General features: G+C 34.8%; 1 protein-coding gene across 1 annotated transcript; it reads left to right on the forward strand.

Moving 5' to 3' along the window:
• The first annotated feature begins 3,274 nt into the window (after positions 1 to 3,274).
• LOC128214646 (transmembrane protein 26-like) lies at positions 3,275 to 6,938 on the forward strand. Its single transcript, XM_052921212.1, has 3 exons — positions 3,275 to 3,928; positions 4,383 to 4,521; positions 6,082 to 6,938. The coding sequence occupies exons 1-3, from the start codon at positions 3,465 to 3,467 to the stop codon at positions 6,730 to 6,732; spliced, it is 1,254 nt and encodes a 417-aa protein (XP_052777172.1). The 5' UTR covers positions 3,275 to 3,464; the 3' UTR covers positions 6,733 to 6,938.
• Positions 6,939 to 18,072: the final 11,134 nt, after the last annotated feature.

Raw genomic sequence — 18,072 nt, forward strand, 5'->3', positions numbered from 1 at the left:
ACATATATCTTGACGTTTACCAATGATAACAATAAGATAACACTTTTTTTAAAAATGTAAGGGGAAATTGATAACGTATATCCCATTGCGTGTTACCATTATTTCAGTTAACATGTTCATAGTTTATGTTTGACTAAGTTTCCCTCAATTGTTAAAATCCTCAAAACAATATCACCAGACTGGGTTGTTGGAGGGAGGTGCTGTGTCACGGAAGGAACAGCCTGTGAGAAGGACCCGGGTGCGATCTGTGTGTGCGGCGTTTGCCAGTGCCCTACTGGAGTGCCGCAAGTCAATGGGTTCTGTAGAACAGCCTCAAGCTCGAGAGGTTTGAAACATTTTGATGTATCTAAAAAAATAGTTAACTTACTGTTTCACTGACCTACGTTTAGCGTTTCACAGAATGTGGTTTAATTTTTTCATGGTCAGATTCATCATTGCTATCAAATTAATGAAACAAAGCATTTATCGTCATTTTACACATTCTGAGCTTGTATTTCCCATTTTTTATAAATAACATACTATTTTGTGTATTTAATTGCCTCATATAAGCCTATTTTGCCATAACATTTGTATCTTTCAAGCACAGGACAATTATCAATTTCTCTTAGCTAATAATACTTATCAAAGTCGAAAGCTCATATAGATGGTTGTAACTTTTATTTGTAATTTTCATGCTTTCAGACAATGCAATTTTTGTTTATGTATCTTCTGTCGAAATTGATACTGATTAAAACCAAAACAAATAAATCTGTTTCTTTTGTCAGATGGACAGAAGGAAGGGAAGTGTGTGCAGTGACGTTGTAATGGGAAAGAACTACGATGTGAGAACAATGTCAACGTGCTCTGCCCTGACAAGATCCTTACTAGATGACATGCCAGGCATTTTAAATTCAAATACATGTGTATTAAGACGATCAATAAAAACTAGAACTTGTAAAATGTCTTAACTTATGAAATAAATTTAAAACACAACTGTCTGTTCATTTAATACCATCGGCACCCTTGCGGCAATTTCACAAACTTTGGCTTACTGCTATGTAAAGTTTCAATTATATTATTTTAACTTTGATGCATCATTATGCTTACTATGTTTTAACCGTAATTCATCACTAAAGAACGAATACTTCAACTTCTATAAGTCTTTGGTAAAAAAGTTTAATGTAAACCGAGAGGCATTTCATGTGAGCTAAATACAGCCATAATATGCATTTATTCGTGCTAAGGTACAGAGTATATTTTGCTGACTTTAAAAGAACTGTACTCCGTATGATGAAATAGCGAAAAAAAAGAGAAAATTGTCGAAAAGTGACATAATCTCGGTACCGATGTGTACAATGCATTGAAACTTACTAACTTAAGTACCACATTATTTTTCCATTGAAAAAGATTACTTGGTATGTCTACCTAGAAGATTTCAATCCTTATGCGTGATTGGCTAGTCGATGTTATCACGTGATATAAAAAATTAGGTGTATACCTTTATTATATCACCCGTTTAAAGTAAGCCTTCGTAGCTCAGTGGATTCGACGCTGGACTGCAATTTTGGAGACACCGGTCCGAACCCGGTCTTCGATAGAATTTCATTTTAATTTTGGTATTCCTTTTTACAATTATGATATCAACGAGCAAAACATTTTATGAAATAATTGTCCTGATATTCGTTACAAAACAAAATCTTGGTGCCAATCTGGTGTACAGTCCCTTAAAGTGCATATGTTTTTTTTTCGTTTGAATGAAGAATATTGAACTTCTTTTATTATTAAACATGCCTCGATCCTCCAGAAACAAAAAAAAAAAACAACAACACATTCTGTGTCGAATCAGATCCAAATATAATAAAATGGGCGGCATTTTGTGCGTTTTATGGTCGAATTTTGTCAACAAAGATAAAGCATTACTAAAATGTGTAAAGGGAAATAAAATAAGTAAACTCTTGGATTTTCCAACAAAAATGAGAACAATTTAGCATGCTTTTTCCTTACTCCCTTTAAAAGATCTTTATTCATTATTATTCAAGTATTGACTTGTGATTTATTGAGCACGATCTAATATTCACTGGCAGAAAGTCATACTGACCGAGGCGCAGATGTTTTGTCTACTTAAATTATGTGACATTTTTGAAGATGCCAAATCCACCATCCTTGTGTTTTATTCAATTTGCTTTAAACATACTGTTTGTAACGGCCCGTTATCGAATGCCTTTAAGAGCGACTGAAGACCACAATGTAGTTTGATCGTTTATTATGTACTACAATAGTCTACGTCGAACTGAAAGAAATAATTATAAAAAATACTTAAAACAACTTTAAATTTGATAACTTACATTATGATTATAAGAAATTACAAAAGTACGCGTAAAATAAGCGCTCTAAGAATTCAGCATTTGAATAAAAATAATTCAAGAATTAATACATAGTAAAATGTACCTCTTTTAGGAATTAAACTCCGTGAATCTAAGTTTCTTCTCACAGAACCAATCGAAATGTTCTGTGAGCGCATGAAACTAGAATTCTCGACAGAACTGAACGCAATGTTCTTCGAGCGCACAAAAATGACTGACTGCGTATTTCCCAAAAACCGCACCAAAGCTGCGAATGCCCAATGAAAGTAAACACAGTTAAGGCAAAACAAAATAATGTTAGCGGCTGCCGTCACACCGTTTGGTAGCTTCATAATCATATAATAGCATTATATTAATCGATGGATTACCTTGATGTATTGGATTTATCTAAATTAATTGTGTTTTTTACAAAAACAATAAGCTTAACACTTTAACTTTAACACTTAAAAAAATATTATTTAGCCTCAACATATTTTGCCTTTATTGATGCATTGTAGCACATCTTTGTACTCGGGAATAAGAATATCTACACTATCAAATTTAAATAAATTAAAACATGACCTTTATGTTAACCGTAATGGGTTCCACACATACGAAGGTAAATGTTTTGTCTACTTAAAGACGCTTCAGTAAATAGGAGATTTAACATAAACGCTGACATGCTTAGCCTGCCTTGAACATGCATTCCAATGATATATACTGCAGTAGAATATTACTTGGTCTCATATTAATATACAAGCCTATAATTACTGACACTGAAATTTCAATGGTCTGTCGATACCAATGAATATCTTGGTCGTATGCACACAAAACTGAACCTTATCTTGTTACAATAGCTATAGAAATAATCTTACCCAAAACCGCTTGATTATTGGCAACCCAATTCTTAAATTGCTTCAAATATTCTGCTTAGATTGTTCGTGGGTATGCATATATATCTGTTTTTCTTAAAATGAGTGGCTGTAAATAAGAACGATTTAAGATTGAAAAAGGACATAAGGTCGGATGTGCAGTTGGCTTTCGGAGATAAAAATAAATTCATTTACATACTACTGCTTTACGTTAGTGTTTAACCAGTGTGATTCAATATAAGGACAATAAAGCATAAAAAAGGAAAAGAAAATGAATAAGTCATCGCTTGTGGCACCACTTCCACCGTTAAATTATCGGCCTAGTCAGAATACCGAATCTGCTAAGCCTGGAGCACAAAGAGAAAACACAGGGTTGTCCCTTCAACATAACCGCCCTAATGAGCACATCACAAACGTTGTAAATACATCAACCCATAATTCAAATAAAGATGCAGAAGAAGAGAACAAGATATGCTACTTTTTGTCCTGCAAGTGCATCACAGAGCCTTGGAACAGGGTGATGAAACAAGATGTACCACCACGAACTTTGAGGAGAAAAGATGTACTTAAGATAGTGTTGTTAAGGTCGCTGATGGTCGTTCACAACGTCCTGTGTATCTGGAGAATCACTGTGGCGACTCAGGAGCCGTTGTTTTGGTGTATGTGTCTCACTATCCCGTTACAGATAGCTGAAATGGTATACGCACTGATGCGAGATCGAAGAATAAGGAAAAGGCAAGTATTTTTCATACTCGAGTACTTTTTATGTTAAAACCATCAGTTCACTTCCTCCGTTACCCTATTAAATCCAGAGATACTGGTCTTGCTAGTCATTTGTGTAAGCTTTCCGGCAACATTTGTATAAAGAATTCTATAACGGGTATTCAGTAAGGGTCATGGTAAAGAAGACATCCCAGCTGGAAACAAAGCCACATAGAATGAAATAATATAACTAACTTCACCTTCGAGAAACAGACGCGTTTGAAATGCTCCGAATTATATTTGTGTTTGTGTTTTATAATTATTCAATGATCTAATACATGTTTTTCATTACATTTAAGGATACTGCTTATAGTATGAAATACGATATTTTTGTGCAACATTGGTCTTGACTTATTTCGCCGCAATTCTGATGCAAACCAATCATGATTTGTAGCTGCTGACTAGTATTGTTTTCTTCGTATTACAGGTGGCGACCCTGTTTCATAGTCTACCTTGTATGCGTTGTCCCATCAATTTGGATTCTGCAGTATGACCAACATTACAAAGCTCTAAATGCGGGAAATTGCACGTGTAATGAAACAGGAGAAGAGTATTCGAAAGTTTGGGTAATGTATCAATGTCTTACCCAAAACAAGCTGCTACAATTATAGTTAAAAGAAAAGCTGCCTATAAACAGTGATATTTATCGCATTCGTTGGGCACGGAAGTGTTGCATGCGTAACAAATCCTTTGAAAATCGTGAGGCCAAGTCTATATCACAGTAGGCGGTATCATCGGGCCTGTCAATATCTCGAGAGAGATCCTTCGAAAGCATTAAAATAAAAAGTATGGAAATAGCAATCTCGTTTTGATCGAGACTGCTCAATATCAGATGGTATCGCTGTCAACTCCCAAAGTTCCGGCTTTAGTGACATTCGGTGTTAAAGATTTTTTTTTCTATCCGTATTAAATGACCTCGCTTTAACAAAGAGAGGATATTCGTTGAATTCCGTTGCAAGATCGAAATTTATTTACAATTTCATTCTTTAAATTTATATTTCCACGAGTGGTGCAAGTAAATTGTATTATTATTCTTTTACCTCGAATGAAATAAAGTGAAATAGATGTACTAACACCGAAATTCATCAAATTTGCTTCATCTTTTATACTTAAAAAATTATGTCAATTTAATAAGCGTTATTTAGAAATCACATAGTACAAAGACCACTGTGACGTTATTTTGGTGACACCTTTTCAAAGTGTTTCAATCCGGTGTACGTTACTTTTGTAAGACAAACAGGAAACAACATTTACTAAAATAAGTGAAAACTTAAAAAAGAAGTCATTTTTACTGCAGTGAGAAATTACAGCAGTTAAAAAGATGCTGACAAGCCATGACATTTTTTTCCACACAACGCAACAGGTCAACGATCACATAATCCAGTCCCAGTTTCTTAAAAGAGCTTTCCGCATAAATAGTAAGCTTAACAGGTCTCAGTTTAAATTTGAAGTATACAAGCTTAAACTTGAATTAATAAAGCAAAGAACATTGATCATGATTATTGAGATACTTCCATTTTATTTTGTGAAACTCATGTAGTTGATCATGGCATGCAATGTGAACTACAAACAATATTTAACTGGCTATATCGGTGCTTCATATTGGTTATAACGTTTGTTGACAAAACGACTGTACGTAAACCATATGTATGTTAACCTCTTTTTCACATTCGAGTGAGTGTACAAAGTATTAAAGTCGCTGATATACAAATAAGTTTTTCGAAAATAAATACATTATAAATACAGTTATGGCAGTTTGTAGTGTTGGTCTTTTTTCAATTAAAATGGACCTGAAAAATGATACCAAACTATAACTAGATCACCAAGTATCAAAATGTCACATTGTTCTGAATTTCAATAAAGTTAATAAGCGTTGTTAGCTGCATGTCTTTTTAACTTTTAAGATGAACATTTGCATGGTTTGCTGAAACATTTGAATGAAACAAGAACATCTAAAATACGTTTCTCAATATTTGTTTGAACTACTGCAGACCACAAGTGAGGCCATAGAGCTGCCAAAGAAGAAAATTTAGTCAAAGAGTTAAGTTAACAATGATGCCGTTAACACAGTTTGAAACAAACGGCCAATTTTTGTGCACTTGGTACCTTTACATTTTCCTTTTCAGGATGCTTTCCGAGCGCTAGAAGACTTAGAAGACAAAACATGGATAGTCATTCTTCTAGAAATGCTTCTTTACATCCTTCTTATAGGTCGTCTGCTGCATGATACCATTACACAACATGTATTGACACAGCAAAAGATAGGCTTCATTGGAAGCGCTTCAGATATAATGGACCTGTTTTCAATGTTTGAAGAGAGAAAAATAATAACAAACGAAGATATAGTGAAGATCATTTTATTAACTTGGTCACTCACCTTTATCCAGTTTATTCCTATTTGGGGGAGCCATCTTCAAGGAAAGAGACAGAAGGAACACAAGCGATTAATAGGCGATGATCAAGATGGAAAGAACTACTTCAGGCGACAATGTTGCTCCAGATTATCTCGCGTATTGGATGATTCGATTCTAGGAAAAACGGAGGAATTCGAATCGATGGCAGCTTTCATATTCCAGGACACCTATTTTCTGATAGTAAGAGTTTATGTAATGGCTTATCTGAAAGTTTTTACAAGGACTGTGGTGTTTTTCACCATCAAGAATGTTGTCATGATTATACTTTTCCTCACAAGACTTCCTAAAAGGCAAAAATTTATTTACCTCTTTTTATCATTGGGCATTCCCTTTTTGCTGTTTATTATATACTCTGCAGAATAAAGAGGCTGACGCCCTCGCCACTCTTCTAGTACGCGGTATGCAGTTGCTTTATAAGGTGTTATCTTAACTCAAAGGGGTGCTACGCGTTCGGCAGGAAATATGTAAAAAGATAAGGTTCGAGCCTCAATATTTCATTAAAATTCAGAAAATATTTAAGGACTTGGATATCAAAATCATTAAACATGTTATTATACTGTAACGTGTCCTCAGAGTATGTATGCTTTTCTTATATGTATTTTATTTAAATGTTGTATATCTTAAGTGTCATATTTTTCCTAATGATCTAACAATAAATTCGTGTAAAGGTGTGCAATTTGATTTATATGTTCACATATACCACAGAGCGTTAATATTGTATTGCCAAGTTGGAAAGTCGAAAGTCTGCATGCCTCTGAATTATACGACGCGTGTTTATAGTATATGAAATTGTTTCAAAACCATATGAAGAAATACTTTGACTGTGTTGTGTGAAATTGACTTTTGTTTCGTATGATCTGATTTATGTGGTATGATCATTAAGATTAAGCAAAATTTATAAGTTACATTGCAATTGCTTGCCTTTAATGGGTAGAGTAAAGTGTAAGTTGAGTTGTTTTCGTCGTTTTGTCTGTCTGCCTGCATGTCAAAAAAAATATCTGCACAAAGCTATTGGAGAGATTTTATGAAACTTCACAAGGATAATTATTACAAAGCTAGTTCTGCATTAAGCATGTTTTTCTCGGGTAATTTTTCAGAGAGTTATGATCTATTTATATTTTACATCTGTTCAACAGTTTTTTTACTGTCTTCACATGCTTGCTTCAGTTACATTACCGACAATCTTTCAGCTCTTTCAGCGTTTTGATTTAATATAGTGAAAGTGAATTCAGTGAGTTTTTACTAATCACCAGCTATTATCTCCACTGCTAAAGTTGACGAAAATTGACAAAATAAATGGCTTTATTAACATTGAGTGATAATTATTTACTAAAACTTAGGATTGCGGCTTTTCAATATTAATGGCGTCGAGCCCTTGTACTGTGTATGGCTCTATATAAAGTATTCCCGAACCACTCGTGATCGTTGAATAGTATATATGAATATTTTGTTACTGTTCTTTGTCTGCCACATGTTTCAACTGAGGATTGAGGTATTTGTCCAGGACATAATCAAAAAGAAATGTCCACTTACAGATGACGCCCTCCTCTTCGAAGTCTTCTATTTGATGATAAATTGTAGTCTTTATGAATTGTATAGATATGATCTCACTTTATAGCGTCAAACAAAGTCAATTGGATATGAAAAAAAATATTGATCAGGGCCATCCAGTAAGTACTTCTAATAGCCTAAATGGCAATTTTGTTCATCCATTTCTATAATAAAACCTCCAAAATTGCACAGCATACAGGATATTCAGATCAGAGGAGGGGGGGGGGGGGTCACTTATAAAAGATTAAACTAGGCCTTTAAGCTCATGCAATTCCTCCCCATAAAGTCACCGACACTCTTGAATCGCCGCATCGACACTATTTCGCCACGCCTCAATGCCCAATTAGCTATCAGAGGTTACAGTCGTACCTGTTCAACAGCAACGCTGTTTTGGGGCTGTTCGGAATTTGGGGTTTTCACTGTTGTTTAGCTTTTTTATATTATTCGTTTTACTTTATACGTTTGCTTTGGAAACTATGGGCGTAACTTCAGGTATCAATTGGCAATTTGGCACGCTGTTGGCGATAACTGTCTGTTCAGCTGGGAAAACCATAAGTCAGTACTTCGTCGTGTATCAAATAGATCCATTCATGCACTTACGTACTGCTTGACTTCATGCAATTCAAAAACTCACAGCGGTTGAAAACATAGACGATTGACATAAATCAAATTTCATTTATTTTCGGTACATTTAAATGACCATGCCATGATTTAAGGAATCGGCCATCACACCAGTGTGTTGTCTTGGCTGCCAATTAAGCTGTGCAATATTTCTCAAATCGCCATGATGAATGACATGTGCTATTTATGTGCTTGTGTCGAGATAACGTTCGTGCTTTAAAATGTAATTGAATAGTATAGCTTTTAAGAACATACTTGCTGTATTGTTGTACAATTATAGATGAGTCAATATCCACGTTTGTTTTCGTGTTATTATGTTTAGTAAAGGTCAATCCCAGAATGAGGCTGAAAGTCCTACGGAACGACTCCGTTGGCGCAAAACATTATTAAACCTGGGGAAATGGGGAAATTCAGAGGCTAATTTTTTTTTTGGAGGGGGGGGGGGCAATCAGGGTCTGTCGCGTGTACCGGCTACGAAAATGGGGTAAAAAGTCCCCGGCTATTAATTTAGTGAATGATACAAGTTAACTACAACTTTCAAAAAATCATTTTGATAATCGAACATTCGATCGAAAGAATTACCACATATCCAATATCACTTTTTGCCATTCGTTTGCATCCCTATGCAAAATCGAACAATAATATTATAGTTTGCATTATTTCAGGTCCCCAATTTCGTTAATGGTATTCATTTTTGCATTATTTCGAGTCATCTCGTATAACTAAGTGTTAACACAACAATATATTTTTGAGAATTTGCGAAGCCAAAAATAAGCCTTTATGAACTACCCCTTTTCCCCTGGTCTAATAACGTTATAACTCAACGTAGATATAAGTTTGACCTTGCAAAATCTCAAAAATACTAGCCTCGCGGGATTTCGATGAGACTAGTTTCGATGATACAATGAAAAGTATACGGACAAGCCCAGGAACCAAAAATATAAAAAAGCACCCCATAAAAGCTATAAGGCAAGGCCCAAGCCAACTATGAGTTAAAGACACAAACATATTAACAACACATAAATGCCTAGTTGTGCCTTAGCATTGGCTTGTTCTGCCTGGTATTTTTTTTAGAGTATTTGGCCTTTTGTTTTATACATGTAGGGCATGTTAAGACTTGTTTGTCCGCGCGAAATCTCCAAAACTGCTGGGGTGTTTTGGAATGATAGGTACACAGCATAGTTGTGCATTGATAACGGCATGTTCTGCATGAATATTTGCAGCGTGACACAGAATCTTCAATATAGCGTGTTTGTTTCACAGATCGAATTTAGTGTGTGTATACCACGTGATGAATTACGTCATACATGCTTGTCGGAAGGCAATATTTTGCTTCGAACGAAGACTTTAAACAAAGATAACTTCACTATTTCTTCAACAATTTAAATGAAACATAGCGCAGTCTACGCCGCTTACAGAGCCCCACCTTCGGTCTTTTACCAAAATTTGATTGAGAGTTTAGTTTCTTAAAACACTTGGACAAACCTTTTCACAATACGGCCGTCTGACGGAGCACTGTCAAAATTATTTTGGAAACAGGTTTGTCGAAGTGTTTGATGAAACGAATGACCTCATCAATTTTCGGTAATACAACAAATGTGGGACTCTTTAAGCGGCATAGACTGCCCTTTGTTTCATTTAAAATGGTGTTGTAAATGAAAAGTTATCGTTGATTTATGTCTTCATTTTAAGCAAAATGTAGCCTTCCGACGTAGTGTATTTGACGAAATTTATCACGTGGTATGCACACACTGATTTAAGTCATTTGTCGAAACTGGCCCTTGCGATGCAGCTTTATCGAGGCTTTAAGGTACTACAGGGGAGAGGACTCAGATATACAGTATTATAAATTCAATGCGATTTTCGCCCTTCTGTACAGCTCTAGCAGTGAAAATAGCTTAATGGTAAGTGAATGTATGAGTGCGTATTGCGGGAGCGCGTGCAAGCGAGTATCCAATAGAAGGAATCGTCGTTCAAGCTTTCAGCACTGCTTTTATTTGTAACTTGTATACGGACCTTTCACAAGCCCAAGGAAGGTGCGGAATGGGTATAAAGGTTAACATCTTATCGTACGGAAAACTCTCAAAAAAGCATATACGACATGCATTGAGACAGGTCTTAAAATAAAATAAAACAAAAACTGAACAATATAAATTCTAAGAAAGTTCCTTCTTAGGGAGAGGCATTAACAGAGTAAGTACGCTGCCATAGCAGCTCCTAACCATCCCAGTTATTTTTATTGATTTGTTTAAGACACATTTGATTGTGGTTTCAAAAGGCTGTCATTGGACAAACTCATGTGATTTTTTTCTATATAGCTTAGTTTTGGGACACAGGTGGTGATAAATTCTTCGATTTTAATCTTTCTTTTTTCATGTATAAGATGCGACGCTTGCTTTGCGTATGGATTTTATTTATGAGAAATTCAAAAAACAACATTCTAACATATTCATACCAAGCATTCCTCGTGAATGAAAGAAATGATACGTGAAAGAATGGCGGAGATTGAGCAGATGTAACCCAAGAAACGTTGAAACGTGATATGAACACATTTCCCTTTCAACTGAAATCTTCCAAGAACTGTCAAACAAATCAATGTCCCTCTATATAAGCTTGAGATAAACCTGTAATATAGAAATTGTTCGATATCTCCGACAGATAATGGTTACCTGATTGTACAGAATATTGCGACGACCGCAGCAAATGCTTCCATTTTAAATAGAGATACGGTTTCATGAAAATTTAATATAAAGGTAAGCTTTTTTAGAAATAATAATAATAATAATAATAATAATAATAATAATAATAATAATAATAATAATAATAATAGTAATAATTATAATAATAATAATAATAATAATAATAATAAAATAATGATAATAAAGATATATTTTCCTATTTTCCTACATTTGTAAGCAGACTCTTAAACAATTTTTTCACAGCTTTAGTTATAAACAATCATTAGTGTTATAAAATCTTAATCTTTGATTATTTTCTTCTATGCCTTATGCTAATCACGTTATAAAATTAATTTTTATTCATACCGTATATAAACATATGCAATGGTAATAGTATACATTGAAGGTTCATGAATATTAGATTTTAAAATTAGAGTTCAATATAAAACTTTCACGTGAAGTCATCTGATTTTTTGTGTGTGTGTTTTTTTGTTGTTGTTGTTGCTGTTGTTGTTGTTGTTGTTGTTGTTGTTTTTGTTTTGTTTTTGTTTTTTGGGGGGAGTGGGGGGGGGGGGGTTAATGAAAACATGAAAGGTGTTTATCAGTGTAATCAACTAGGTTTAGCTTTTGTTCATTAATTCTAACTATAAAGGTTCCACTACATGACGTTACATTAATACTATTAGAACAGTTAACAGGAACCGTGCTATCAACAACCTATTTGACTTTATTGGTTCGATGCTTTTTATCATCCGTTAAATTCTTGACTGACAGTTACTTAATGGTTGATTAATTTTGTGTCATATTTTCAAGTTTTATTCTGTAAGCTCATGGCATCATCATATTCTTCATATCATTGCATTGAAAATTGAACTTTAAGCACCAATTATTGTTGATATTATAATAAAAGAGGAGTACATTATATTGTGAAGTTAACTTTGCCACCAATTTATTTCATGAATTCACATAACTTTAAAACATAGTACATTCTGGGTTAAATGACAATATATTTGGTGTGCTATAATTATCAATGAATGGTCTTCTTTCGATATTTACAAAGATGGCATTGTCTGTCATCTAGGTATATGTTCCGCCAATTACCTTCTTCGACTGCTAAATGGTTGTTCAACCGTTTGGGCGGTGTTTTTACAAGGTAGTTTTCAAATCGTTATTTAAATAATCTTTAGTTTACACATTTTCTTGAAAAGCTAACAGTAGTGTACCATTCGTTCAAAAGCAAATCAAATCACACACATTTTGTAACCAAACATTAACATAGTGTATATACAACGTGATAAATTACGTCATATATGCTACGTCGGGAGGCAACATTTTTCCTAAAAAAATAAAACAAAGATAACTTTTAAATGAAACAAAGGGTAGTCTATGCCGCTTGAAGAGCCCCGCCTTGTTTCTTCACCGGAGTTTGATTAGGTGATAAATTTCCTTAAACACTCCAATAAACCTGTTTCCATACTAATGTTTTGACAGTGCTCCATGAGGCGGTGGTTTTGTGAAGAAAGTAAGTTGAAGTGTTTTCAGAAACTGAACTCTGTAATCTGTAAGCCGCGCAGACTGTGTTATGGTTCATTTAAAATCCTGAAGAAATAGTAAATTTATCCTAGTTTAAAGTCTTCGTTCAAAGCAAAATAATGACCTCCGACGTAGCATTTATGACGCAATATATCACGTGGTATACACACAGTAAGTCCACATTTTTACCCAAAATGTTCTTAACATGTTTAATTTATTTGAAACTCTTACAAGTCCTTCTAAGTTGCTTGAAAAACACGCTTGTGACTCTCGTCTGTTGTACATTTCATAGAGCTCTCGTCCCAAGGTTTCGTTTAATATTTTTAATTGCATTTTGTTCCGATTTAGCCATAGTGATTACTGAATCTTGACTTTACGAAGCACCATTTTCAATATGGTAAATAATATAAACCAAGGAACTTGCCTGATAGCCAAAACTTCAACAACACACGGATATCAGCCACGATTATGATCGAAGTTGAGGTTCCGAGCCTCCTTTGGCACGTTAAAACCATAGTAAGGCCACGAGCATATGTCAAATAATCGCAGGGTACAGATTGTAATCAGCTCCTGTAACAAAGGGCCAATGACAGTGGTGATGACCTAAACCTAGCATTGTTAGAAAACTAGAATACACCAATCAATCACCTGTGCAATTGCTTATGTACATAAAAACTCTGTATACAACAACATTCACATGACTTCTATCTAAAAATGTTAACCCGAAATTGCTTAGGTCAGCCAATCATAGAATTAATGGAAGTAGGAGACAACGACATGGACACAAAAACACATTCAATGCTTCAGGATGATGAAAATTGACTGGTAAAAAGGTTGGGAATTATAGAAACCAAATTAAGTAATTAGCATGCACAGTTACCTCCATTATGTAATTCAAACCCCTGATGGGAGTAGTTAGAGGAAAATTTGTTAAAGAATAATGAGCGACTCACAGAGATTTCTGATTTCATACCCAATGTATTGACCGGATATCAGTAGGTAGCAAGCAGTGCAAACTTATTTCCCTGCAGATATACATCAAAATTCCCTTAACCTTAGACAACTAGAAAAGAACAACCAAGTCAATGATGAATTGAATTGGTTTAATGTAGTGTCTGTTATCAATTATAAATAAAACATTCTAAAAACTCACAATACTTTATATCCTTATTCTCTTGCACAGATGAGTATTAGTCAGGTGATATTGTGAAAAAGTGCATATTGAATTAAAATTTTAAAACTTGGTACACTTGCAGAAAATATGAATAAAATTGAGAATAGCTCAGGATCCACTCTGGATTCATCCAATATGGCCACCAAACCATTGCCATATTTTTTTAAATATATAGTTGTGGTATTTACTTTTACCTTAATATCAAGATGTTGAAAGTAGCCTATTTCAAATTGCATACATTATTTCCTCGAAAACAAGATGTATGTTGCCCTGGCAATCATAATTTCCCTGCAAAATTTTAATATATCGATTTCAACCCTATATTCTCATAAGTTGATGCTAAATACGAAACATTTAATGAATTGGAAAATTGCAGATGTTTCATTATGTATAACCTATGTTTAATGAGGACCAAGAAATCGCAAATCACATTAATGAAAGGCGCCATAAAGATCTAATTATTATCTCTAAATATGTCACACATTTAAATAAATAGAAAAGCGTATTTTAATGTATATTCCCCATTTTCTCAATGTACTATAGTTTAACATGATGCATTGACTACCTCAAAGACAATGACATTTCAAGGTAATAGTACGAAAATGCCACAACATTTGTGATTTCTTGTAAAATTTTCTTTTGTTATGCTTATAAAAAAACTGTCACTAAACCGGGTTTATGTTTAAACTTTTTGCTACTGAGCTTGTTTCTGTAGCTTTTTGCATATATATTGGCTGTAAATGGGGTTAATCATTGCTGCCAACATGTGGTGAATGAAGCATTGATCTTGTTTGGTTTAAAATGCGCAAAATGGTTGCCAAAATGAGCTCAATCTAGCACTTTATAAGCTTCATTAGAGCTACATATGCTTCCTTTAGCTCTGAATGTGTTGTATTGAAGTCATACTACAAATGCAAGAGAACTGGAGACTGTTGTCAGGGAATTGTTAGATCCTGATAGTTTTTGTGTTGAAGCCTTCTTTGGCTAAGAATGCCGATTGTTATACTGCTTTTGTACTTGTATGTAGCTGCATTTGTGATTTTTTTAACTGAGTTGAATGCAGAAAAGCCCAATATGTTTAACACTAGATGAACTTCATTGCAGCACAATTTGGATTGACAGGGCACTGAATCGATTTGATTTCTTTACACTAATTGGTTTCAAGTATAACACAACTATTGTCAATTGGGTACTTTATAGAGCTCATAGAACCCCTTTATTGTTTGGCACGAAAAAAAATTGAACATAGATTGAACAATCCGTCTGTGGTGACTTTATAACAGATATGGGTTAATAGATGTCACAATGAGATTGAATGAGCCCTGACTTTACTTTTGTAAAGCCCGTCTAGGGCTTGACAGGGCTAGACTTAACCACATTAAGGATACAGTTGGTTTCTAAGGACCTATTGCGTTAAAAAGAGACAATTTAAACTGCGCCCTTATGGAATTTGAGGAATTCAGCAACACGTTTTGGCTTTCTGAATACTGTTTCGACCTGGGGAAAGTGTATTGGGTTGTTTGATACTAGGATATAGACATATTAGGTACGAACAACAAATGATACATATTAGTCCATATAAACAGCCGCTTCAGAGTCTTTGTCGATTTTTGATTTGGCGACTCCATACGCGTCCATATCCCACTTGTTGTTTTCCTAGCCAAGAATGACAGATCCCAGCGCTAAGTATATTGCGCGGGTAGATAACGGGCACCTGCTAGATGGTTTTATAATGGCGATGATTTATTGACAGAAGTCGATCTAAATTAAACTAATTATTAGTGTTTCATTAAGCACTTAAGTGTAATAAGTAAACGATATTGGACTAAATAATTAAAGTGTAACTTTTGTGTTTTTATTTAACAATGAAGTGTTTAGTATTGTGGAGTAACAGTTGAAGAATATATTTTACATTGTTATGGATCAGTCGACTTGTGGCGTTTAGAGAACAAAATAAATATCCAAATGTTAAAACAGTTCCCTAAAAGCGCATTATTGTGGCTAGATACATAAATGATATAAATATTTCATTTAAAACATAAATAAAACTGTTTTGTGATATTATAAATGTCATGACTTTTTCAAATTAAACAAAGGAATGGCAAAAATGGTGGAAAATGGCAAAAAGCTTATTATACAGTTAAGGTATTTGATTTTTATAGGGTTTTCTTTTTGCGAGAAGAGTTAACAAAATGTAAATGTATTTACTGAGGTTATATATAAAGGCAAATTTCTTGTTTCAGTGTAAGGTCGTAATTTATTTTACCGAGTAAGCACCAATAGTATATTACACAAGTTACTTAGCCACAAGTGACATATTTACTTATGGTGTTCTTGAAGTGAAATATATTGCGATTGTAACAAAGCAACAATTTTCCTTTTCACAATATACCTTAAAGAATATATTACGACATTTAATTCTTGTTATTCAGAAAAGCGCCATAATTTGTCATAATAAGACTGGACCAATTTCTTGGTAAGGCTCTTTGTTTATATTGCTTAACGTAGCTTATAATGTAACATTGATTAGCGTAGCTTAAAATGAAGTCTACATTCGTACATGTTGATCACTAGAACAAAAAGGAAAAAGGTCGGCCCCTTTATAGCCGGGGCTATATCCTCTTTTTCTTCCATCTCTGTTGTTTAAAAAGATATACAAAAATGAGCTTCAAGGGCAAAATGCATATTTGTCATTCATTTACTTTTTTGATGGCTAACTTATTTGTTTGACTTTAATATTTATGCGAAAAGCTACAGAAATAAGCTCAGTGTCAAAAAAATTAAACATAAACCCGGTTTAATTGCACTGGATAAACGTCAAAGACATAGAACATAAAATCACAAACAAGAAACATGAAAGAACAGCATAAAACGTGCAGACAGACCTTAAGACAAATACATCTCTTTCTCCTCATAACAGACACTCAGTTCAACAAAACGGACACTCAGCTCAACAAAATAACTTCAGTGCAAAAAAAACGGACACCACACTCAGCTCAACAAAACGGACACTCAGCTCAACAAAACGGACACTCAGCTCAACAAAACGGACACTCAGCTCAACAAAATAACTTCAGCGCAAAAAAAACGGACACCACACTCATCTCAACAAAACGGACACTCAGCTCAACAAAACGGACACTCAGCTCAACAAAACGGACACTCAGCTCAACAAAATAACTTCAGCGCAAAAAAAAACGGACACCACACTCAGCTCAACAAAATAAACACTCAGCTCAACAAAGTAGACACCCAGTTCAACAAAACGGACACCCAGCTCAACAAAATAAACACTCAGCTCAACAAAGCAGACACCCAGCTCAACCAAACGGACACTCAGCTCAACAAGACGGACACTCAGCTCAACAAAACGGACACCCAACTCAACAAAACGGAAACTCAGCTCAATAAAACGGAAACTCAGCTCAACAAAACGGACACCCAACTCAACAAAACAGAAATTCAGCTCAACAAAACAGAAACTCAGCTCAACGAAATGAACGCTCAGCTCAACAAAACGGACACTCAGCTCAACAAACCGGACACCCAGCTCAACAAAACAGAAACCCAGCTCAATAAAACGGACACTCAGCTCAACAAAACGGACACTCAGCTCAACAAAACGGACACCCAGCTCAACAAAACGGAAACTCAGCTCAATAAAACGGAAACTCAGCTCAACAAAACGGACACTCAGCTCAACAAAACAGACACGCAACTCGACAAAAAAACTCAGCTCAACAAAACATAATCCCAGCTAAAAAAGACACACATCTCGATAACAGAAACACCTGCCGCGTAAAAACAACATTTGTTTTATAAATAATGTTGTAACGGTTTTGGAATTGTGGAAGCAATTGAATCGGTAATTATGACCATTTTGTTTAAATAAAAAAAATACAAACCGAAGGCTTGAAGCGGCATATCTTGGTCTCAGTCACACAAAATCGTATACTAGTCGCCCGACTTTCACAATTTAGCTACTGCAACACCTTGTTACATTACCATTCGTGAACGACATGTTGTTGTCAAGTCCCGGAATAAAACGTGAAAGAAGCCTGAAGGCCGCATAACTTGACGCGGTTCACGTCATGAACAGACGTATAAAGCACCGACGGTCATCGGCGGTCATTTATTGTCAAAATA

Source organism: Mya arenaria, chromosome 13 (genome assembly GCF_026914265.1).
Source record: "Mya arenaria isolate MELC-2E11 chromosome 13, ASM2691426v1".
Classification (NCBI taxonomy): Eukaryota; Metazoa; Mollusca; class Bivalvia; order Myida; family Myidae; genus Mya; species Mya arenaria.

Excerpts from the sequence above, each read along its gene's own strand:
- LOC128214646 (XM_052921212.1), top strand. The coding sequence starts at position 3,465 with ATGAATAAGTCATCGCTTGTGGCACCACTTCCACCGTTAAATTATCGG. Across the intron at positions 3,929-4,382 it reads GATCGAAGAATAAGGAAAAG|GTGGCGACCCTGTTTCATAG; the intron begins GCAAGTATTTTT and ends TTCGTATTACAG. Across the intron at positions 4,522-6,081 it reads AAGAGTATTCGAAAGTTTGG|GATGCTTTCCGAGCGCTAGA; the intron begins GTAATGTATCAA and ends TTTCCTTTTCAG.